This window comes from Amphiura filiformis, chromosome 4, assembly GCF_039555335.1.
Source record: "Amphiura filiformis chromosome 4, Afil_fr2py, whole genome shotgun sequence".
NCBI classification, from domain to species: Eukaryota; Metazoa; Echinodermata; class Ophiuroidea; order Amphilepidida; family Amphiuridae; genus Amphiura; species Amphiura filiformis.
Window position 1 is genome coordinate 40,461,706 of NC_092631.1, and position 26,496 is coordinate 40,488,201.

General features: G+C 35.7%; 1 protein-coding gene and 1 long non-coding RNA gene across 2 annotated transcripts in view; one reads left to right on the forward strand and one right to left on the reverse strand.

Moving 5' to 3' along the window:
- LOC140150896 (secretin receptor-like) overlaps positions 1 to 26,496 on the forward strand; it is a 474,785-nt gene that overhangs the window by 383,115 nt on the left and 65,174 nt on the right. Inside the window, 1 exon segment of the mRNA XM_072173058.1 lies at positions 15,852 to 15,951. Within this exon segment, the coding sequence (XP_072029159.1) occupies positions 15,852 to 15,951 (100 nt within the window).
- LOC140150897 (uncharacterized) overlaps positions 1 to 26,496 on the reverse strand; it is a 413,208-nt gene that overhangs the window by 113,987 nt on the left and 272,725 nt on the right. The window lies entirely within an intron of this gene.

Here is a 26,496-nt window from a genome sequence, read left to right on the forward strand (position 1 = left end):
CGATATGCTCCAAGCCGACTTGGACTGGGCGAGATTCTGCACTGTGTCTTAAATATAAACTAGACTTAGCTGTGGTCTAAGACCACAAACACAGCCGTGTTGTGACCCCTTAATCACCTTTGACCTCAAATATATGAAAACCCCATAGACATTGGCTAATGTCAATGCACGTGTCCACGTGGCATCACTTTGCTATGCTTTTTGTGGCAGAAGGTGCATTTTGAAGGTATATCGTTTTATACCGGAAGTGACCCCTTACTGACCTTTGACCCCAAATGTGTGCACACCATGTAGACACTGTGTTATAACAATGCATGTGTGCAAGTAGCGTCACTGTCCTACGTAATTTGTGGAAGAAGAAGCATTTTAAAGGTATTTCGTTTTATACCGGAAGTGACCCCTTAATGACCTTTGACCCCAAATAAAATAATACCACATATAAACTGGGTAACCACAATTCATGTGTGAACATAACGTTACTGTCCTATGTTTTTCTTAGCAAATAAAACATTTTGAAGGTTTTTCGTTTTATACCGAAGTGACCCCTTAATGACCTTTGACCCCAAATCTGTGTACACCCCATAGACACTGGGTAATAACAATGCATGTGTGCAAGTGGCGTCACTGTCCTACATAATCTATGGAAGAAAATGCATTTTAAAAGTATTTCGTTTTATACCGGAAGTGACCCCTTAATAAGATTTGACCCCAAATAAAAAATACCACATATACATTGGGTGACTGCAGATCATGTGTGAACATACCGTTACTGTCCAATGTTTTACTTAGCTAATAACAAATTTTGAAGGTATTTCGTTTTATACCGGAAGTGACCCCTTAATGACCTTTGACCCCAAATCTGTGTACACCCCATATACACTGGGTAATAACAATGCATGTGTGCAAGTGGCGTCTCTGTCCCACATAATTTGTGGAAGAAGATGCATTTTAAAGGTATTTCTTTTTTATACCGGAAGTGACCCCTTAATGAGCTTTGACCCCAAATAAAAAATACCACAAATACATTGGGTAACTGCAGATCATATGTGAACATACCGTTACTGTGCTATGTTTTACTTAGCTAATAAAATTTTTGAAGGTTTTTCGTTTTATACCGGAAGTGACCCCTTAATGACCTTTGACCACAAATCTGTGTACACCACATAGACACTGGGTAATAACAATGCATGTGTGCAAGTGGGGTCGCTGTCCTACGTAAGTTGTAGGAGAAGATGCATTTTTAGTTGAAATCACGTTTTTGACCCCTGCGTGACCTTTGACCCCGCGAGTTTCATGTGACATATGTAGGGGCATGGTCATTGATCATTGTGACCAAGTTAGGTCAAAATCGATGTAAGCATGTGAGTGCTAGAGCAAATCTAATGGTTGACAGAAAGAAGAAGAAGATCCTGTAAGAAAAAAGACACAGCCGTGACTAACGTCACGGCTGTGTAACAAGGTAACGGTGTGTCCGTGTATGCGACACTGGTATACATCTAAGTCACCTAAGCGGTTTTTATGGTGTACTTAAGCATGTTTATTTTGTCTAATGACAAGCCCGTATTCTTCAACATTTTCTTTTCTTTGGAATACACTGCAGAGAAAATATCCAAATCCATCTTCCTATTGATGCTATTGATTATAACTTAATATAACAGTCTGCAAGTCACCATTCATCATAAAAAAAAAACACTGAATAATTGTTCTTTTAAACAATCATCATTCACTATAAAAAACGACGAATTGTTCTTTTTAACAACCATTCTGCTACTTGGTTCTCTGTAACTCGCAAATATACCATATTTTGTAATGTAATTCACTTATAACCATCTCTGCAATATAAAATCAATATTAAATACAATACGTCAAGGAGGCGCCCCACCTGACCCCCTCAGATTTGCTTTATATTTTAGTCATATGTTGTATCTGTAAAACTATTAACAACCTGCAAATTTGAGGTCTGTAGCTCTTACGGATTTTCTGTGGCAGCCATTTAAAGTTGGAGTAGGGGGTCTAAATTTTGACCCAAAAGTTGCCCTTTAAATAAATTTCATCTTTGGGAGTCTGTGCCTTCTTTATAAAATGAGATAGAGGTCTGAAACTTTGTATACACACTAACTGCATGCCCAATTTGTCAAAAAATAAAAAAATAAAAAATGTCTGTAATTGCGCGTTGTGTCACGGGGTCATTAAATATGCAAGAAAAAATGTAATGTTTTGTAAACTGGCAAGTTTAGCCCCCTAAATTCACATTTTTGTCAGATTAATTATTTGTTGTTATCACTGATGCTATATATAGGATAAATACAATGCATATCCAAAAAATTGAGGTCACAACTCATTTACATTTCGAACAACGCCCTCACAAAGATGAAATTTAGCCCCCCTAAATTCACATTTTTTGTCGGATTAATTGTTTTTGTTGTTACTGATGCGATATATAGGACAAAATACAATGCATATCCATAACATTGAGGTGACCATTTATTTACATTTCCAACAGCGCCCTCGCGAAGATGAAAATTAATGCAAATTCACCATTTTCAGGGGGCCCAAAGTCGATGTGGTCAACCTTCAAAATTGATAAAACATCACTTTTATAAGACTACTAGTCTTAAATTACAACTTTGCTCGATCCCAGTAATTTTATAGGTTGACTTCATATAAAACGACAAGCCCAAAATTTACCATTTTCTTATGATTGCATGTACTGCAAATGTGCCGAATTCGGAAGGTTTAAAAGTCAAAATGGCCACAATATTAAAAATAAATGACTAGATGCATAGTTATTGGCCCTATTTACTTTTATTTCCATTTTATTTTCAATATTGGGGCCAATTTGACTTTTAAGCCTTCCAAATTCGGCACATTTGCAATACATGCAATCATAAGAAAATGGTCAACTTTGGGCTTGTCGTTTTATATGAAGTCAACCTATACAATTACTGGGACTTAGCAAAGTTGTAATTTAAGACTAGTAGTTATATAAAAGTGATGTTTTATAAATTTTGAAGGTAGACCACATCGACTTTGGGCCCCCTGAAAATGTTGAATTTGCAATAAATTTCATCTTCGTGAGGGCGCTGTTCGAAATGTGAATGAGTTGTGACCTCAATTTTTTGGATATGCATTGTATTTATCCTATATATAGCATCAGTGATAACAAAAAATAATTAATCTGACAAAAAATGTGAATTTAGGGGGCTAAACTTGCCAGTTTACAAAACATTACATTTTTCTTGCATATTTAATGACCCCGTGACACAACGCGCAATTACAGAAATGTTTTATTTTTATTTTTTGACAAATTGGGCATGCAGTTAGTGTGTATACAAAGTTTCAGACCTCTCTCTGACTAAAATATAAAGCAAATCTGAGGGGGTCAAGTGGGGCGCCTCCTTGATTTCATATGGAATGACCCAAATATGTTACTATGTGAAAGAGTTGTGCAAATACGTCACTATGTGAAAAGAACAAATCATCAATTTGATCGTGCAATGACAAAGTGGCGCAAATACGTCGCGTCACTATGTGAAACGGCAAATTCTTCAAATTGCAGATACGACATACTTGGCTTGCGCAGTATAGGTGATAGGCAAATACGTTGTTATGTGAGACAGACATTTCAAGGTTTTGCAAAAACGAAATACTTAAATGAATTAATATCTTACTAATTAAGCCACTTCGAGGCATGTTTTTTGGTGAATAAATAGAGTACAACATAACAAACTACCATGCCAATTTTCTCCAAAATGTTAAAAATGTCGAATACGTCACTATGTGATACGGCAGTGAACTTTTGTGTAAATGAACTAGTGTAAATGTGTAAAATGCAAGGGTTTTAGTATGCAGGATGAAGTCTGGGGTAGTAGGTTGAAGGTTACGCATTTCATGGATCGTTCCGCATCCCATTATAATTGATTGATAAGCAATGAATGTATTAGAAACGATTCTCATTTCCTGGCTTTATTTAAATGGAATGATGGGAGTTAATAAAAGTACAAACAGATATAAACTGTGCTGATTAAAAAACGATCTTTATCCTCATGGATTACTTTGATGTGTTCAAGCCATTTTAGCTCAAAGTCAATTAAATATCAATGGCATTGTGTTTCATCATATGTAACAATGTATTTTAATTTGCTTCGGAGCTCAAAATTAGTCCACCAGAATTATTGTTATTAAAATGAAGCATTTCAATTTGTGTTCCTGTGTTTATTTCATTGTTAATAATAATATACGATATTATTCTAAAGCGAAATTGCATTACTAGATGTATGCTTGTTGATAATGTGTCTATATTTAGAAACAATTATGTTGCTGGACCACATCCAACACAATAAATTGGAATTATTAAGTGTGTCAGCGATGAAACTTTGACATCAAAGATTTTATAATGTAATTTGTATTACCTCATTGAAAACATTGCTCAAGGCATGAGGACATGTGGCGCAGCGGTAAAGCAAATACAAGGCTCCTTTTGAATCCAAAACTCCGAAACTACAAAAGTTCGTATTATTAAAAAACGTTTCTAGACTTCAATGATATTTGAATCTCCGCAAATAGAGAGGGCCGCTCAACAAGGAAGTGTAAACATGACGTTGAAGAGCCAGACTTTTATTATTAAGAAGTTGCGTGTTTTGCAAATAAAATAAAATATTGGTTTAAACAAAGTGCACAAACTGTTTCTGATTATATATTGTATGTGGACTGATTCCTTACGAGTGTATAATTTCAGCAGATAAATTGTATATGTGTACGGAACACTTTAGATTGAATATTAAGTTAAACAATCCATATGGTATTGGTTTGATTGCAGTGTTTTATCAAAAAGAACACGGAACTATATTTGTTACAACATACAAGTAATCGTCCATACTTGACATTTATTTCTCAAGAGTTAATTCATACGGGACTTAGACATCAAATAACTTTCATATCTCAGGAATGAAAAGATCATGCTGTAGTCAATATAGTTACCGTACCCTAAGGAAACCAATCACATTCAGTCCTTATGTAATATTTCACATCGGTCCTTTTTCTAATGTGTAACGATTTAAAGATTGTTTTGATGATCCAGCACTATCTAAAACGTCTTACAGTGCTCTGGGCGACTAATTTGTATACTAACCACCGCGTAGATTGATAGCATACAGTATGGATTAATATTTAAAGAGAGACACGGCGATGGCGTTTTTAAAGTAAACATATCATAAGGGACATCTTTGCAAGTTAAGGCTTATTTTGAAAGATATATTACCAATATTAAAAAATAACACTGTAAATATATTTTTCTCCTCTCACAGGCATTTGGTTTTTGTTGCATATCCACCATCTTGTGTTTTATTAATCATTTTGGTGTTGAAGTATTCTTTGTAAATTTAGTATGAGTAATGAATTTAATGAACGATAGGAATTGTTGTTAGTATCCTCTACCGTATAATGGACGACAGGCAGATCAAATATTTTGAGTAGTGGATGCCGGCGCATTTTTATTCTTAATCAGTAAAACATTATTCTGTTTGAACTATTTTATTTAGCAAAATTTAATTACCCTCACAAAAACAAAAGCACGTTTATTCTAAAATGACCGAAATTTGTTTACAAGGAAATGATACAATGTTCGAAATGCGTTTAAGCAAAAGAAAAACCACACCACAAATTGTTTCTGACATATTTGATCAAAACATTATAAGTGCCAGTGCGTATCGCCCCTCTTTTACACTAAGAAGTATTTAATCTTAGCACACGCCTTTTCTATATACGTATGGGAAACATAAGATCGATTATTAGGTTAAACGACCCGTAAGAACACAAACTTATTCATTTGTTATAATAACCACTCGTCCACACTTGACTTTTGTTTCTCTAAGGTTTTTACGAAAACTGGTCGGTGATGAGTCCACGCTTTTATACGCTAACACAAGTTAATCGAAACGCGCACAATTTGTCAAAATACAAATACATGCTTACACATTGAGTCTAGTAAACATTGCCGTTTTATTCTATAGTTTTCACAGAATCATCGATCTTCAAAGATAAACGAATGAAAGGACACATGGCAAGGTTGCATACAGAACAGATCTTTTTTATTTGAATTAATCCATATTCAATGCAAATGGTATGTCGCATTTATTACGATGCAATGTCTGTGCTGTAAAACTGGCTAATTGCAAAAAATTTTTCTTCATATTTTTGTATTTGAGCTGAGTAAATATACTTACACAACAACACTAGTTAATGCACATTTAATGATATTAATTGGGCACAGATAGAGACATCCAGCAACTCATTTAAGAATAACCGCTAATGAAATGATTTGTTGTTTCTTTTCACCACTATCTATTTTGAATAAATCAAAATATGTTACGCGATCCTTTTTAAGTTTTGTAATTCCCGTATGCACTTATGGATTTATGACCACAAAACCTAACCCGGTAAATTTTATTAGGACAACTTGTAGAGTTTTTAAACAAAATGAAAGCTCATCACTTTTAGACTGTCGTTGAATTTTAAATTACATGTAAAATCACCTGTGTGGTGACGCGCAACTTACATAGCACCTTAATACTTGTACTGTGGGTAAGGTGGGTTGTCAATGTGTATCGTTAAACTCAGCTCCAGGGATAGTCATACAATTATTGATTTGAAAGATTTTGTTACTTTCGATAGCGTTTTAGTGCAACAGGGCGCGAATAATTCGGGGTTGGTATCCCCTATCACTTATAGCCAAGAGGTAAACATTGCCTCTTCCTTATCAAGCCAGACAGTCAGTATCCCGCTGTATGCTACGTGTCTGTAGTGTAAATCATAGGTATTACTTGATATCACGATCTTCACAAGTAAATCTTATTCTAACATCACATATTGATTTCACGTACTTTATCGCATATGTCCCTCCTTCACATCGTTTTAAGTTACTTGGACATATAAACCGCATGGTGTTAATGTAATCTTTAAGATCCATTCTGTAGACAGTACACTCTAATACATTAATTTCTTTTGTTTTAGCTATCTGCTACTCGAATTTTCTGCAGCAGCAATTTGACACCAAGATGTCTGTCGATTTATGGTAGGCAGAGTAACGTCAAACCACAAGTTCTATGATCTGAAGATAGTAACATAGTACAGGCCTTGCCGACTTGATTTTAAAGGCGAATGGTCAATCACTCGCTAACATGATGCTGGGCGAGTGGTCGAATCACCGTCTAGGTCTACAAGATCATTCATACCAATATGAAACACTGATGGCACACTTTCTTTCGTTTTCATGGTTTACGGCTAATTTATTACATTATCGAATACATTGAAAGCTTGGAATCAATTTTGGGTGATTCGTAGCGAGCAATATTTAGTGTATATGGCAAGTGGAAAATCGCTCACTAGAAATTGAGTTTGGGCGAGCAATGGTGAGTTTCTCTATCTAGTGTGTGTGTATAGATATGAATGGGATATTTTAGGAGACTTCGAAATGGACCTTTGGAAGCGAAACTCTCAATTAATTGTGCTGTGAGCATTTCGATAAATATAATGAGAAATTCTGGCATAATGGACATGGGAATATGGATATGAGCTTTATTTTGTATGTTTTTAGACATATTTGTGCACTTCTTATTCTGTCTCTTTTCAGTTATGATAGAACAACTAAATAGAACACAAAAATCTCTCATTAAATAAAATCATGTATTTAACGCAGGTCGCTGAGGTGGTGGATAAATTGATTTTACAATACGTTGTCCTTCCAGCTACACTTGTATTGCCTTTCATTCAGATTCCCACATGTTTGCAACCAAATGTAAATCTTTAGACTGTGTGTACTTGCATGTATGGTTGTGCGTTACTGGATGGAATGTGTTGAGTGGGGATACAGTGCGTGTATGGTGGGGTGGGGTGAGTATTAAAGGCACCACATCCACTTTGGTCCTATAGAACTATCGGTGCCCGGTTAGGTACCGATGACTCTTAACATCATTCCCTGAAGATATAATAATGGAGATAATAAGTGTCATCGGTACCTCCTCGGGCACCGATAGCGCTATAGGATCAAACAAGATGTGTGTTCTTGGGATACTTGATACTAATTTAAGGAAAACGACCATTGACAATTCCAGAGACATTTTTCAGTTTCATATTATTTAAGAAATAAAGGGTAATGCATGATCCTTTACACGAAAATAATGTGTCCGAGGTAGTAAAAACGTAAATAATGGGTGAGGCGCAGCCGAACCCATTATTTAAACGTTTTTACTGCCGAGGACATATTATTTGCGTGTAAAGGATAATGCTGCACCCTTTATTTCTATTCTATTACCACAAAATAGTGTGATTTAAAGAGAAAATATCAATTTTTTTGCCCAAATATTTCAAGTTGTTTACCTCAAGGTGGAGCGCATACGCGTAGCCAAAGCGTATGCACATTCCAATAACACAATCTAACATTCCATTCTCCCCTATAAGCAGGTATGCACATACAATAACACGCCCCTGACATTCCATTCTCCCCTACATAAGCAGGTGTGCTGTGCGCTCTGCTGTGCGCTGTGATGATAGAAGACTGACATAAAGTTTGTTGCCCTTGACACTTTATCGCTAATTAATGGTCTGTCATGTGACGCGTTTCAACAAATCACAGTGCGCGATTTTGAATAATGGGTCGTGGGGTAATAGAATCAATATTAGAACATTCAGAGCCTCCAGTTTATTTTTAAAAGTATATAGCTATTTTAGAAACTAAAACTAAATGTACAATTCAACAGTGTTGTTATTAATGCTGCAGCTGTATGTTGGATTTTACATGTAATGCCGTTTGCAGTGGCCCTTAAAGCACTGAGATATAAAAACATATTAAAAACGGTTTGAATTCTGACGTGATACAAAATAACGAGAAAACAGCGACCGCTTTCAAATCGATATAAAGAGTCTGCTAAATTGAACAAGGAAATTTTATTAGTTATCTATGTATAGACCGAAGCTTTATTTCGATACTTAATTTAACCGGTCTATTTAATCAGAGTGTCTAAAATTAAATAACCTTTCTTTAAACTCAAATGAAGCTACACATGTCGTGTTTATTCTGGACAATTTTCAAAGCAATAGATATATTGTATCGGTATTGTGTGCACGAGCGAGGAAATAAGGAGCTAGTTTGTTTGCATTCTCTTCAATATTGACAATGACCGAGACTTCATTGGGTTTCTATATGAATAACGTCACAAGGCACGTATCAGCATTTAGGATATATCTTATTATATTCAGATAAAGAAAAACGAAATACCTCTCGCACAATTAAAGATTACACGGATCTTGTTTAGCCACATAGCCCATGAGTGATGGTAGTGATTCTTCTTTCATTATTGTCAGTTTTTGACTCAAGACGCAAGCTTCTATCTCAAGACGCAAGCTAACGACTATCATATCTGTTCAAAATATATATTCAAGTGCAAGGAACCATATCTGGTTTCTTTATACAAAATCATTTACGGGAGATATTCATCATTTTCTACATCGGTATCCAAAAATTTTCGTCTCATATCAAACTCGTGCATAGGACATTCACGTGTATCGATCCCGGGTATTGATTTTAGTACCTCTGCAGAGAAAGTAATTATTAGCCAGGCGATGTCGGTGTGTGAGGGATTACAGACAGAAAAGCAAGGGAAACGATTTAATTATTCATAGCATTTATATCGATAGCGTTTGATACATTACATGTAGGGAATGTTGAAACTATTTCTGAAGCAGCCTTTTTGAAAATTTTCTTTTTGAACAAACACATTGTCGGTGGAAATGAGATAACTTTGGAAGGAATAGCAAAACAATTCCTTTACTCACAGATTTTTTGATTTTTTTTCAAATCAAGAAAATGTATGTAAAGTTTTGTCATTTTGGGTGTTTTTTTAACCCTGTAGCATGAGAAGGGGATGTTGCAAGTAAAAAAATCAAGATTATGTATAGCCGATTATCACCATGGATCGATGTGCATCAATTGGTCCTGTGATGCATTAATTCAGTTGGCCTAAACTTAGCCGAAAATAAATTCAACACCATTCAATATTATTATTAATATGGAGTGTTTCAATTTGTTTTCCTTTGGTTAGGTCGCAGTTGATAATAGCGTGCGGTATTATTCTAAGTCAAGTTGCATGCCAGTTGATAATAGATCTATATTTAGAAACAATTATTCTGTTGCAACAAATTCAACACAATAAATTTTACGTGTGTCAGCGATGAAACTTTGACATAAAATATATTAAAATGCAATCTGTATATCTACATTGGAATAATTACTCAAATCATCAGGACATATTAGGGCACGGTGTCGCAATAGTATACGCAAATATAAAGCTCTTTTTGAATTGCATGCGAAACTACCAATTATAAGAATAATTGTAATGAATAAAGCTTACAAATTGCATGTTTTGTAAAATGAAATAAAATGAAATGTGTGTAATCAAAGGAAGAGTTCACTATGATGACTTCAATGTCGACCGTTGCAATTACAAGTGTATAATTATTTTGAGGAGACGCATTTTATACTGAAAATATATCTGAAAACTCACAAATATAGAGGGCCGTTCGACAAGGAAGCAAACACGAGGTTGAAGAGCCAGACAATCTGCTATAAAAAAACAAATTGCATGTTTTGCAAAAGGAAATGAAATATTGTTTTAAGCAAATACACTTAGATTACTTCAATGCGGTCCGCTTCATATGCGACTGTATACACTGAGTAGACGCATTTTATGCGCGTAAAAACAGAAACTGATCAATTATTAAGTTAAACAATCCATATGGTATTGGTTTAATACTGTGTTTTATCACAAAGAGCGCAAATCGTATATATTTGGTACAACATGTAAGTTATCTGCCACACTTGACTTTTATTTCTCAAGAGGTAACTCATACGGGGCTTTAGACATTAAATAACTTTCATATCTACAGACTAAAATGATCATCATGTAAACAGTATAGTTACCGCACCCTAAAGAAACCAATCACATTTACAATTCCACTCGGCCCTTGTGTAATATATCACCCCGGTTCTATTCTAATGTGTAGCGATTTAAAGATTGTATTGGCGATCAAGCACTAACTTATCTGATATGGAGTGCTGCAGGCGAGTATTTTATATACTGACAACCGAGTAGATTGATAGCATATAATATGGATGTGTGCCTAAAGAAAAACACAGCGACAATACTATAAGAGACGACATATCATAAGGCATGCTTTCTAGTTATTATGGAGAAAATTTCACCGATATTTGGAAAATAACACTGGCATTATAACTTCTCTTACTATTACGGAATTGTTATGACAAAATGTCAAACTGAAGTCATACATTGATGTAAATTCATGTTTAATAATAGAATAGATATTTCCACACAATTTAGATGTAGTGGGCGAGCGTTTATCAGTGGTTAGGGTATAAGGTACTGGTTAATATACGAGAACAAATCGGTTAATTATTCATGTTATCAGGGATGTTGAAGCTTATAAATATGAACGCTTTGTATTGTGTCCATTAGCTTAACAATTCTACGTAGTTGATAATGCGATTTTTCTAGGTTTTGAAGTTATTAGTTAAGTAACAATGCTTCAATTTCACCACATGTTGTTTTCACATACTGTATCCCAGTCCCCACGTATGGAAATTCTTGCTACTATGTAAATCCTACAGACTACCAATTCAGACTATTTGCAAGCAGATCAAGCCCTTGTTTCACTGGCCTAGACATTGATCCACAATCCTCGATACACTCCAGAGATAACAGTCAGTCATTATATAGCAGTCAGTCAGTTTTGGCTTTCCCAATTTTAGGGAGAGAAGTAATTCATTGGCAGATCATCAGCGCAGTCTCCATCTCACAGTGTCTTCGCCCCGATCTTCATGGCAGAAATCCCCATGATGTAAGTCGAATTCACTATTTCTTCAACAGCCACGCATGGCCATATTGTTCCGACCTGTTTAATACTTTTGAGACCAGGGACCTCCGACTATTCACTGATTTCTGTAGAGGTCAGTGATTGGTAACATTCTGGTACGTTTATTCCGCCACTACGCATGCGCGGCAGCCCCTCATCTGATTGAAGGGCTCATTTTGTGTTGTTCTACGCATATAAAATCCGATTTTTTTTTTGTTAGTTTTTGATTTTGGTTTCCATTACACAAACTGAAGATTATCGTGTTCTATACAAAATGGCTGAGGTTGTGTGGCACGGTGCCATGCCATGTGCTTTTTTCAGGTCAAGCGACGTTGTCACAATCGGATTTTTATTCTGTTTTGCGTCTTGGAGTATCTCAGAAAGTGCCTCAGTATGTTCTACACATCCTGATATTTTTCCATGAGCCCTTCTGGATGGATTGTCAATATTATTCGTCCTCAGTCAGGTAAATTATGGTCCTCTGAGCTAGGTGTCCCATTCCAAGGTTACCACTTGCATTCTTAATTGTGATTGGTCAGAAGTTAGCGGGTTCAGATGTATTTTCATCTTTGGAAATACGAATGGTTTCTCCCACTCGCCAGCTTATCGGTGCTTATACTTTGTGTCATTGAATCGAAAGTTATACATCATTTAGACGACAAAGTTACAGTTCTGCATATTACGTTCAGTATAAGTGATAACGCAAAGGGGATTCAATGACCAAACGTGTTTAATATACAATAAGCTGTTACACACTTAAGTACAAGAAAACACAGCTATTCAATACTAAAAAATGTTAGCATCTCTTGTGACTTCACGTTTTATGACAAAAACGATAAAAGCCAATCGAATGTATTCCCAATTCATTGCATTTAATATGAGCAAAACGTAGAATCAATAAAACGATTTTTACTTAAACAGGAAAGATAACGAAGAGGTGACTGAATTATTAAACGCACTTCGGTTTTAAATAATATGCCTGAGCTGTTATTGGCACAGACGCAGCAAAATATACAAAAATAACCTTGAACTTATAGATACCCAGGTAAGTTTAATGACTTCGGCGTTTAAGTTCCGATAAAATGATGTATAGTTTTATATACGTTCAATAACCTTGAATTACTGCAAAATGGAGACAAGAAAGAATGAAGGAAAGAAAGAAAGAAAGAAAGAAAGAAAGAAAGAAAGAAAGAAAGAAAGAAAAGAAAGAAAGAAAGAAATAAAGAAAGAAAGAAAGAAAAAGAAAGAAAGAAAGAAAGAAAGAAAGAAAGAAAGAAAGAAAGAAAGAAAGAAAGAAAGAAAGAAAGAAAGAAAGAAAGAAAGAAAGAAAGAAAGAAAGAAAGAAAGAAAGAAAGAAAGAAAGAAAGAAAGAAAGAAAGAAAGAAAGAAAGAAAGAAAGAAAGAAAGAAAGAAAGAAAGAAAAACAGAAACGGTCATACCACAACACTTATATCTATATCAGTTAGCGACTAAGAGTGGTTCTAATGTTTCATTTAAATGTGGCAATTATGTCCATTTGCATTAAAAACCGACGGGATCAATCATGTGACTCCAACGGTTTTAAAGTCAATCGTAATATTGGCAAGCAGCTGAGAAATACGTAGTGCCTTTTACGATGTTGTCTAATCATTGTTGTCATCTTTCTAACCCTATTATCAAGTTAGAAAATAACAATAAAGCCATATTGTAGTATTTCCATACACATAGATCAGTATTTTCTTTTCCATAAAATTGTAATCCTCTTTATATTCGATTGTATAACTTTTCTATGGTACCTCTCTCTCTCTAGTTTTAGATAACTCTTTCAAGATATTTAAGGGTTTTTCATTATCTGAATCAATATATTATTGAAAAATAACACTTTGGTGTTTTGCAAAAGTTCATTCTACAAATCATATACTTTGAAAACTTGCTTAATTTATTGTTGTTAATGAGTTATGTACGTTTTACAAAAGTGTTGTTGTTTCAGCCCTCTTTACAACATAACTCAAGAACCACGGACCTACAAAAGTATATCTGTGATATTTGAATTCTTCTACACGCTCGCTATGAATTGGGCAATGCAATTTTTGCTAAAGCTCACTACCATTCGCAAGATGCTGTTTTTCTACATTCACTCTATTGATGGTCCATTCGATGTATCAATTGAGGCTTCTTGGTGTTACTTTCTTCCTCTTCCCTATGCCACCTCTGCTCTGTAACAATGGCGTCCTTTCTGTGCTTTCTGTGCAGGAGAGTCCCAATTTTTAGTGTAAGGACTGGTAAGACTATAATTGAAGGTATTGGTTGTCGTGGGTGGCTTGACAACTTGTCTCCTCTTCATACACACATTTGATGCCAGTGGGGTCTATTTGGTTGAGGTGGTTTGTCGAGTTCTCTGTTTAACCCTTTTGGCAATTTACATTATCCGAGGTCATTGGACAAGTTGGAGTTTCAGATCATTTCAAAACGGCAAATGTAGCGACGTCATCACAACCACCAAGGATTGCCGACATCTAGAAACACCTCAGTCATTGCATAGTGAACACGGTTCCTGATAGGAATTTTGAACGATCCTGATGAATATCATCAACGATGTCATTCAATCTATATCCAAATTTTAAACAAGTAGTTTGTATGCGTAATGGTCTAATCTGCGTTTGTAGCAAAATCACAAAAGTTACGTTAATTTTAACTCCAGGCCAGGTTTTAGACTTCCACAAATTCCTGGAAATATGTGCACAGTCGACAACAAAGGTGTTACTATTTGATTACTGGGTGAAAAACAATCCCATTGTCTCTCCTGTACCTTGTTCCTTTCTGCATCAAACGACGTGGGTTGTTAACCGGTAATTTTGTTTAAAAGATCGTGGTATTGCGTCAGAGCGTAACAATGTGAATTGCAGTCATACCATTTTCTGCTAATTGATAATTGATTCCCAATACATGACGTCATGAATGCATATATTTTTCTTTGCCAATCCAAATATTTAAACAAAGTGAAAAAGGTAATTTTGGTGACATTTAACTTTTCTATCAATTTTTATAATCAAATGATATATGAATATATATGAATATAATAAATATCATTTTCGTGATGACATTTCAAGTCTATCATTGTTGCATTTGTTGTCGCCATAAGTTCCTGTTGTTAAAATATCCGGAAGATGTTTCCACAACCTAACAAACTCCGTAATAGTTTCAATACCAAAACCGGCGAATTGCATAACATGACTTTCAGCTTTCGTGTCTCCAATTGCAGAGTCTCATAATTATTTGGTCGACAAAGGTACGAGAAAACGCAAGTGTGGACATGTTTTTAGTGGTTGTACGGAACAGGTACAACTTAGCATTTGCGTTTTAGTACCATGAAATCATATGCGTTTCATTGGTCAATTATTGAAATATTGAATTGGATATAAACAATAGTGGTCGTCAGTGTTCCGTCATTATGCTGTCAACTTTGATGGTATACATACTTCACCTGGACAGCATTCCATCAATAGAAGCTCAAAAACAGGTATTTCATTTCGACTGGCTGTCTTTTAAATGACAAAACCTGACCAACACCTGTATCGATGATTTATATAAGCCGATAACAGTGGAATAATAATTGATTTAATGACTTACGTAATTCGGGAGTGCTTTTAGCCAGTTTGTAAAGTGGAAAATTGCGATTGCATGTCGATCATATTTATAACAGTTTATGTTTATTTCTTAGATGAAGGATTTGTCTAGGAGTCTCTGTCGGGCCAATGATTACCGTGGGGATTCAATTAACGTTTTACTCAGATCGGCACTTCAAAAACTGACTCATTTTGTTTTCAAATAGCTAGTGCAAAAGGCGAGTTACCTCAAAGCGGGTGTGAGTGTAAACTAATCAATTCATGTACATCGATAAGCATTCACAATACCACATCGTTGTTTATTTCTTCTTTCTGTTACAGAATTTGGTCATGGCTTTGGCCACTGATGAGTTAGTGAAGGGGAGATTCGAGGCCCTTATATCCTGTCAAGAGCGAATGAGAAATGAGACAGCACCGTCAGGTAAGAATGGAGACATAACACCCGTGCATGTTTGGTTTAAAGAGTTGGTATCATTTCGGTACAAGTGAGTGACTGCATCCAGTAGTTTCACACAGAGTTTTGGATTAAATCTAATACTGAAACTTCCTTTTTTTTTGCAACTTTTGCTACGTTGCATCAGGAACCACCAGACATCATGAGGCAACTGACCCGCTGGGCTGGTCACGTGAAAGATGGCTAGGTATCGTACCGATGACGTGACCAACCCAGCCGGTCAGTTGCCTGGTGAAGTCTGGAGGGTCCAGACGCAACGTAGCAAAAGTTGCAAAGAAAGTAAGTTCCAGTATTAGATTTATTTCCAACACTCTATTTCGGTACAAGTCACTTAAAGTCTGCAGCAATTCTTTTTGACATTTTTATGATGGTTTCGTGTTGTCATTCCGCTTACCGCTGAGCGGGGCGAGGCACGCGAATTGCAGATTAACCGATACAAATAGGAGCGTTAGATTCAGAAAGCAATAATGTTTCCGAGTCCCTGAATAATCAGTTTACGGCAAAGGTCAATATGACCCAGATGGGCAGTCATATGTGGTGTGATCAAGCAAAATCAGTTTGAATTCGGGCATATTCATTTTTTAGTTTTTTACTAGATTGTATAAAGCATTTGCAAAGCTACATTTTGCAGAAGTTTTTATTGAAATTGAACATTCAGTTCCAACGATATGAACAGTTGAAGTGTTTCCAAAACAGTATGCAACAAAAGAAGTTTTTTTGTTTGGCTATATCTTAAAATAAAAAAATTCGAATTACGACTGATTTTACTTCATCACATCACATATATTTCAAACATATCGAAGACCAGTATCACCTTGTTTAGTCCAGCTTTCCATAATGTGATCTTCGTCTGAAGCGATTGGTTGCCAACTGTTGACTGTTGGTATAATGTGTCATGTTTAAAGCATTTAGGGACATAAACACCTCAAAAGAAATAAGTCCCCCTCTGAACATGTCGTCATTTTGTACCAACAAAACTAACTTTGAAATAATTATATGACTGTTTACTACGTGCTGTGTGAAAATGAGAGATTTCCATGACTTCAGGGCTGAATGAGCCTAAATTGAAGGCAAAAACTGCCCTTTTCAAAAGTCACAAAGTAGGCCTATGCTTGTCACAAAAGTTGATGCATGGCTTGATATTAATGGAAAACCCCATGTGTTTGAGTGCAGTTTAAAATCCTCACCAAGTGAACATTTACTGTAATGTGTATCGATTCTTGATCATTCAGCCATGCAAATCCCCTTGGTGCAGAGTTCAGCACAGTGGGTTGTAAGATGGCCAGTTCCATTCCTTGTCCCAATACGCCTTGCAGTTAACAAGCATAGGCCTACTTTGTGACTTTTGGAAAGGGCACTTTTGTCTTCAATTTAGGCTCATTCAGCCCTGAAGTCATGGAAATCTCTCATTTTCACACAGCACGTAGTAAACAGTCATATAATTATTTCAAAGTTAGTTTTGTTGGTACAAAACGAAACATTACGATGTTATGACGACATGTTCAGAGGGGGATGTATTTCTTTTGAGGTGTTTAGTATAGTTGAATAATTATTTTAGTATGATTTATTACGCCGCTTATTTGAAACTAAAAGGTAAGTAAAATATGATTGATTTGTTTATGGATGTCAGGGCCGGATTTACCATAGGGCCAAATGGGCCCGAGCCCAGGGCCCCCAAATTGTTGGGGCCCCAAAAAGTGCCCTGTGCAGTGTGCATCTTCCATAATTAGCCGAAAAACACCATGTTTTGGGCCAAAATAGCCTACAAAACATTCACCTTCAATTCGGACTAAAACAGTATAAAATTGAAAAAATGTTCGCGCTTCGCGCGCAAACATCCTAGTAGAATATCAAAACTTTGACACTTCAGTGCATAATGCCTTCTACACGATGCGTTTGGGGCCTCCAAATTTTAGCCTAGCCCAAGGCCCCAAAAAAGGTAAATCCGGCCCTGATGGAGGTTGCGGAGTTATGTATTTTCCTGGTTGTTCAGTTGGGTGTAAATCATCGAATATCGGATACATCAAATATTCCAAAAATGTTAATAGATTGCCAAAGTTATACGTCACTACATGAAATTCAAACATACCACACTAGTAACCAATTTGATATTTCACATCCGTCCGTACACGATACACGTACACCCGACGATACTGTGAAAGACCATAATTCATTTCTTCCCCTCGCCTGTTAGGAGACAGCTCATTTTTTCAGTGTTAGACTTACGTCTGATTCCTCTATTCACAAAGGGATGATGCCAGACTTAATTATTGGAAGGCATACTTGGTACGAAGTTATCATCATTTGTTGACTTGACGTTGTTATTATTCTTGATTATGGTAAACCAGGTCAGATGTGCATATTGACGATCCTTTAAGGAACTTGCCCATGAATTTCATTCAGAGGAGCGTTTGAAAAACGGCACAGCGTATTAGTAAAAAGAATAAAAAATACTAAAATTTACACCAGGGTTCGAACCACTTCCGATACACTATGCTGAACAGTAAACGATGCCACTGTGCCACGGCGGTACCTGTGGTTAATGTCTGACGATTTTCAAAGATATACATATCAACACGTTTCTAGTGTATTAAAAGCAGATTTTGGTAGTAATACAGTCATAGTAAGACATTGGACTCTACTTGTTTGTTTGTTTTTCATTTAATATAAATTAATTTGAATTAATTGAACTGGTATGACTCTTAGGACTCGTAATAAACGACGATTAATTTTCTAATAAATATAATAAAAACGCTGGGTCATTCAAGACGTCCTTGTAATTTATGTCAAAACCAGGGGAGCGACAACACACCTCTACGTGTATAAGCCTACTTGCGCGATCGATACTGTCTCAATGATCCAGACAATAGCATTTGAATATACCGCCCTTATGTATGCATCTGCTTGACATGCCTGGTACCATAATAGCTTCCAATAGCCTACCCCACCGTAAATGGCTCTCTTCATTTCCTCGCTGTCCTAATTTATACGTGTCACGTACGTAATTTCGAGGAATATTTTGTTCAAAAATGATAGGAAGGGACTGTTTTAAGCCAAAATATTGGCTGTCACCAGATGCGCAATGGTACCGGGAAGTGTTGCAGAAAGGTAAGCGTACTCATTATTAATTCAATATATCACATTTTAATGAATTCGGATGCGAAATCCGAAAAGGGATTGACAGGTCAAAATGCTCACACTAGAAATATTGTGAAATAAAATCAAATCAAATTTAGGATCCGCAAACAACGTCCAATTTTTCCCACTGGGGTTTGCTACACGTGTATATAATAAATTATGATTTGGGGCTAATTTGAGAAGAGTTATGGCCTCGAATTTCAAAATACACCGAGTGACGTTTTTTGATCATAAACCTCGTCAATTCAAGACTCTGTAAAAACAAATCAAGAATTGTCTGGGATAATTGCAACTAAAGTATATGAAAGTTATGATCTAAGCTACCAGATGCATCATTAATTTCCTGACTATGATATTTAGTTGTGGGAAAAGATTACTTTATATTTGTGCGGGATTATTTCCCGCCAAAAATTTCAACCAAAAAGAGCATGTAGCCGTAATATGGCTTTTACAACAACTGATCTGCATCTAATACGCAACAAGCTCTTTCATGTCAGCCGTAAACCATAATATTTTCGGCTTGAATCCGTATTACTAGCAGAGAAACGGGACTATATGTGCATATATATATATATATATATATATATAAATCCGCACACTTTTGCAATATTTACGTAAATGTTATGCATAAAAATCGATGGAACACAGCTGATATAGGTAACTCTATGCATTACATAGCTGCTGTACTATTACAACATATTGGTTATACATTACAGTGGGATCCAAATTCACTATAAGAGCCCAATCCTACGTAAATTGAGCAGATCACCCAATGTGCTTGGATAAATATTCCCTATATATGTTCAATTTCGTAATAAACATATAAAAGATGTGCATGCAACTACAGTTCAATGTTCAATTCCGTGGTATTAGAGGAGAATAATACAATTGATAGCCTCATCCCGCCACTCCCTGCCACATCCTAACACAGGCTATGTGCGGGGACTCTGATACCTGTATGATGATTTCGCTTCATTTAAGCACGAAATTATGTTACATACAAAGCATGACTTCCGATTCTGGCGTATATACCGAAGACTAGTTGCGCCAGAATTGTACAGATAAAAAAAACTGACTGCGATCGCTACGTCGACGATTCTGCAATGATCCCTGAGGTATATGCATCTATATACTAACCATGATGGGCTGCGTCGTACCAGAATACTTTGGTCAAACCAGTAGCGAACATCAGCTAGAACAACATGGCAAAATACAAGTTTTGACCTGATTAAAAAGTGATAATCTTGAATGAGTAAATAAAAGCGTTGACACAATGATGCAAAAACAAAACGTAATACGGATTAAGTATTTTGGCGCTGCCTTGCCGTTGTTCCTTGAACTAATACAGTATGCACACTAATCGGATTCCGTTTATTTCAATACCGTGTTGTTAAGGGATGGGGTATGAGCGTTTGGACAGTATTTATTGTGGGACATTAGAGCACATCAGACATATCGAATTGCATTCTGAATACGAAGAATGTCCTTCTGATATACTTTTGATTTTTGGAAATTCGGCTTTTCCTCCCAGCTACATACACTTTAAGAATATATCATTAGATTTATAAAATCGTGATTATATCGTGAATTTAAAGATATCAGAAAGATATTCTTCGTATTCAGAATGCAATTCGATATATCTGATGTGCTCTCATGTCCCACAAAAATACTGTCGAAACGCTCAAAACGCTCATTCCAGATCCCTTAAGTTTCCCGATTTTCATGTACCATAACTGTGCAAGATGAATTAAAATGTAGAGTCACTTTTAAGTATGATGAAGCACATTTTTAATTGTTACACTTAGTTTATTCTTTTTTACACCGAGCGCACAAGATTATGGGCTATGCTGTTAACCATGGAATAATGGAATTTTATTCTTCTTGATTTGTAATGGAAAAGTATCAACTAGATCTAGGAACAGTTTCCTATTTTTTAAATTTTGACCAACTTTTCAAAGTTTCGACCTAGGCATTCTTAACCCATATTTATGTATATCAAAGGAAATTTAAAGAAATACAACATCGTCTCCTAGAGTCCAAGGAGCTCTACACGAGCCAGCTTGTCCGCAAAGAAGTCAAAATGCATGAAATGAACACGTGTTAGAATGATAATGGACAAAAAGCATCCAGATTCCTGCAATTTTTACAACTAGTTGTCTTAATTAAAAAAAGATCTTAATTTTCATCAGTTGAAACAGCACATATTTTGTTAGGCACTAATTGTGCAAAAATAGCAACATTGTCTTAAAATAAAAAGGGATTGGGTTACTATTATGTGGTTCTTAATTACAATAGTATACATCACACAATTTGTCACATCATGACTCCTAAAATCCAAGATTGTATCTCACATGATTAACTAAATCATGATTCTGATATCTAATATAAACAGGATGTTATAGATGTGCAGTATTATATGCATACTTGTATTGGAATTCCATGCATTTCTTGAAAGAAACTAAGACTTTCCCAACACTATACTTTATACATACACTCACATAATGGCATTTAAACACTGTCAAATGCAGATAAAGATAAATGGACCGGTACTGACATATCGGGCGGCATATGCATGCACCGGAGTCATCTAAATTACCTAAATTGTCTGGACAGCTATTTCCTCAATACAAATCCATTTCCTTATCAAAATAATGTTCCTCAGTAAGGAAATGATGGCTGCCGAGGAACAACATGGCAGGTTAAGACAAAAGTGTGTCAATTAGATCCAGGATAATTGGAAATGTCCCAAAACGATTTCTTGGCATTGAGAATATTAGATGGGTATAACCATTGTTGTCAATTAGTCACATTAAATTCTCTCTTCTTTTAGTAAATTTACTGAGGTCTTTTTATTATTTTTCTTGAACAGGCTAAAGAGAAACACAGTAATACAGGACATATGTGAGCTTTGAGCTGAGCTATTGCACCATTATATATTTAATTTCATCTCAGAATCGATCGGTCGGGTAATTAGACCCTGGCAACCAGACTTTACGAAATACCCTGTGCATGTATTCAATGCAAATTAAATGTCTATAATTGTACCTATCGAACACTTGACTTCAATGGGCAAGCTCAAGTACACTTGAACACGTGTTCGGTGTTGTTTTAATTTAATCATGATTCCTTTGCGGTCTCGAGTAAAAAAAACCACCAAACACCAAAAAACAAAAAACAAAAAACAAAAAAACTAGAGAGTTAAGGGCTGGGGTATGAACGTTTGGACAGTATTTATTGTGGGGCATTAGAGCACATCAGACATATCGAATTGCATTCTGAATACGAAGAATGTCATTCTGATATCAAATAATTTTGATTTTTGAAATTCGCAATCTAATACATATTTTATGGCAAATCATTAAAAATTGATATTTTTGATATTTAACAGTACTTGGAGTAAACTTTATAAATCTGATGATTTATACTTAAAGTGTATGTAGGTGGGATGAAAAGCCGACGATCAATTGAAAATTTTGACCTTTCGTATTGAAGATATGGATTTTTTTCCCAAAACACCAAAAAAAATTAGGTCTTTTGGGAAAAAAATCCATATCTTCAATATGAAAGGTCAAAATTTTCAATTGACCGTCGGCTTTTCCTCCCTGCTACATACACTTTAAGAATATGTCATTAGATTTGTATAATTTACTTCGAGGACTGTTATATATCAAAAATTTGAAAAATATCAAATTTTTATAATTTGTCATAAAATTTGTATTATATTGTGATTTTCAAAAATGAAAATTATTTGATATCAGAAAGACATGCTTCGTATTCAGAATGCAATTCGATAGGTCTGAGGTGCTCTCATGTCCCACAAAAATACTGTCGAAACGCTCAAAACGCTCATTTTAGATCCCTTAAGGTTACAGTGTAAATGTCTGTATAGCAAGGATAAAATCACGATATTAGTTTCAAGCCATTATGTTACCTATGATGTTACGCCCCAGGTGTCAGAGGAATCTGAAAACACATGAAATCATCGTGAACGTGAAAGTGGGCTGGCTTCCTAAAATTCCTAAAATCAAAGTTTGAGTGTCCGTGAGGGAAGTCGCTTAATGTTACTTACTGCTTTTGAATACAGATTCACTTTATCATAATAAACGACGATGTTAACGACGATGTTAATCTTAACTATGACTCGAAACACAAAGAATAGGGTAACATTGGACGTAAACAAATTCCCTTTGCCAAAGTTCCCAATAGAACCAACCTTAAAGCACTTCAAAACAATTCAAACTTGAGCATCCTCACAACTAAAGTCAAAGGTTAATCTTCATTTTAAAGAGCCACAGGCATTCCTCAGGGAATGCCTTAATAGTTCTAATGTTGGAGATGATCAGTTAGTGTGTATTCGTCACTAAACTGGACTATACTACGGACGTAATAAGTTACAATCCACTTCAGCATTGGTTAGTGATCAGTCGCGATACCTCTGCACCTTTAGTATAAATTCAACTTAGCGTTGCCTTAATCATGGAAAGACATCAATATTAGTTATTGGACGCTGTCCAACTGAGTGAACTGACAAACGCGTTTCTTTAACGAACTGTTAGATGGAGAGTGCTTTAAGGTAAAGTGCAGGTTTTTGCTAATAAGAGCCGTGATGCGAGAAAACAAGTCTGATTGCTTCAGATTTTACAAAGAGTCAACCAAGGCACAATAATTGATATAAAAAACGATAAAGCAATCATTCCTTACAACTCCATTCAAAACAACATACAGTTTTAAAATACAGGGTGTATCAAAATAAAGTATGATGTCTATGGTCATAATTCTCTAGTTGATAACTTAATCAACATCTTGTCCTCATACAGCTAAAAATCACTGGTGTGACCATTAAAAAGATTTGGTGGCTACTTTTTTGAACCGAGTGCAATAAAATTCCTTTAAAAAAGGAATGGGGCGCCCAATGTGAGCTTGGATGTGATGGTGAATTCCATGGTGTGTAGATTTGGTATTATAATGATTTTTCTAGGGAAGAGTAGAAGATGATCAAATGCAGGAGAAATGCGTTTGATTCGGGAATGTGTTCTGACAATCCAAATATATACTTAGTCCACCTCAGATGACCTGTAACAATTTTGGCGCAGAATTGTGATCGACATTACTTATTAAATTCACCTCGGATGACTTTGACCTGACATTCAACATTTTCGCGCTTACACCAATCATGTCCATTTAACTCTTACAACTTCCTGTCAACTCTCTAATTTAAAACTCTAAATTTCTGTCTCTTTGCCCTTTCTGTCTTGTACCATTAAGATAAGCAAACATCTTCATGATCCAATCAGGTGGTGATGACGTGCATTCTCTAAATTCAGTAAATTTCCATCGTCAACCGTGTAATTGAATGGGATTATTTTGAATTTTAAAACGCTTGAAATATCACAAACAAATAGGCCTATGTTAATAAATAATATAAATAGAAGCTAAAACCGTTCGGGTTTGATAGTGAACCCCACAAAACTAACCGAGTATATGGAAAATGCCATACGGCCGGACGGTTTCACAAGTTGCCGGCTCTGTCATTTCACTCGCCGCCTGGAATCAATCTTGCATTTTCCGAATGAATTGAATTGTCAAATAATGTCGTAAAAACTTTATTTGTGAACGGATTTCCATCGTTAAAAAACAAAATGTATGTTTAATATATCAATTATTTCAATGAGAGCAGTTCCATTAACTTTCTTCCATAACTATTCACAGAGTATTATCTGTTTACAAAATAAGCGATTTTTTGATTTTTTGTGACTGCAATTATCATTATCAGTATACTACTCAAAAACATGGCCTTGTTCATCTCTGACTGCCTTGTTTGATCTTAGGCCAATAAAAAAAAATTGTTTGCTTGCTCTCAAATGAATTGTCAAAATTGGGTCGGTCGGCCGTGGGATTTTTTTTTTTTTTCTTTATTACTAGCAAACTCTAATGTTTGTATTAATTAAGGTTCAAAATATGAAAAATCAGACAATTTTGGTGTCAGAACATTCATTCTTCATAAAAGTAGCTACCCAGCAAACACAAAACGTTTTCGACATCATTCGCACAGCAAACACAAATGTTTTACAGAAAACATTTAAATGTCGGGTTATATAAAGGGTATTAAAACGTTTTAATAACATTCCAAAAACATAATGTTATTTAAGTGTTGACAAAATATCAAAACTGCTGGGTACCAAACTTTTTGATACAGCTTGTATAGTAATTTGTTCTAATTTCCATGCAAAATGAGCCAGTTCTTTCATCCTTAAAACAAATACACATATTTTCAATTACATGCAGATAGATAAGACCTTGGTAAGATAAGCATGTTAATTGTTATGTCACTATCACTATCTTGATCTTGATAAGATGCCTACCATGCTGCAGCATATTAAACAAGGACAACTATACAACATACATTACATTCATTGAATGACTTTGAAACTTTGGGTACAAAAACTCATACTCTGCAAGTTAGGTCAAATTTTGCACTATGATTGTTTATTTGAGGTTATTGGACTATGCCATTGAGATTAGGCTATTGTAGTCCATAGTGTTGGTCACCGTCTAGCGGGTTCTAAGAGGCGGTAAACTGGTTAAGCCATACAAAAGTCAAAGGTCTCGATTTATTTGGTGTTTTTATAAATCCATTAATTTTGTATTTTAAACAAAGAATATACGCACACCATTTTATCCCGTGCATATCAGAAAACAACAATAAAATAAAATCCAAGCATATTGTGGTTTTATTTCTGAGCAAGGGCATAATTTTAGCAAAACAATTGCGGAGTAAATCTAGTAAGAGTGAAATTAGAATCTTTTCACAAACTCATGCCTATATGGTGGGCGCCTCCGTAGAGGGCGCCCCAAAAAGCAAGTGCGCGAAGTCAATTAAAATACAAATCACAAAAAAGTCTCAGCCCTTTTTTTACTGATTGACAGTTTTAGTCTTAGTCTTCTACATGGTCGCTATTCCTCTTCGACTCTTCTCAGCATTGCGTCCACACCACTAAGGATAATTCTGCCCTGTCTGCGAATGTCAACTTGTGCATTTATGCGTCTCTGAAGTTCATCAAGGTCTGCTTCATCTTTCAAGAAACGTAGAGCACGCGTAAGAAGCCACTGACAGAACAAAGTGCGACGTTGGTAATCTGCTTGCTGAAGTTGATGTCTCCTTATCATCTGCAAGTCTAGAGAGTTATTCTGTCGCGAGTTGTTCTGTTAAAAATTGCATAATGGTATTCCAAATCCATTTCGACGGCAGTTAATTTGATATTATGCTTGCTCCGTCCGCAGATGATTACGGACTGCATGGATATTAGCAGCAGATCTCCTAGTTCGGGGGCGACCACCATGTTCTCAATTCAGTTTGCGACTCGTTCCAGTTAC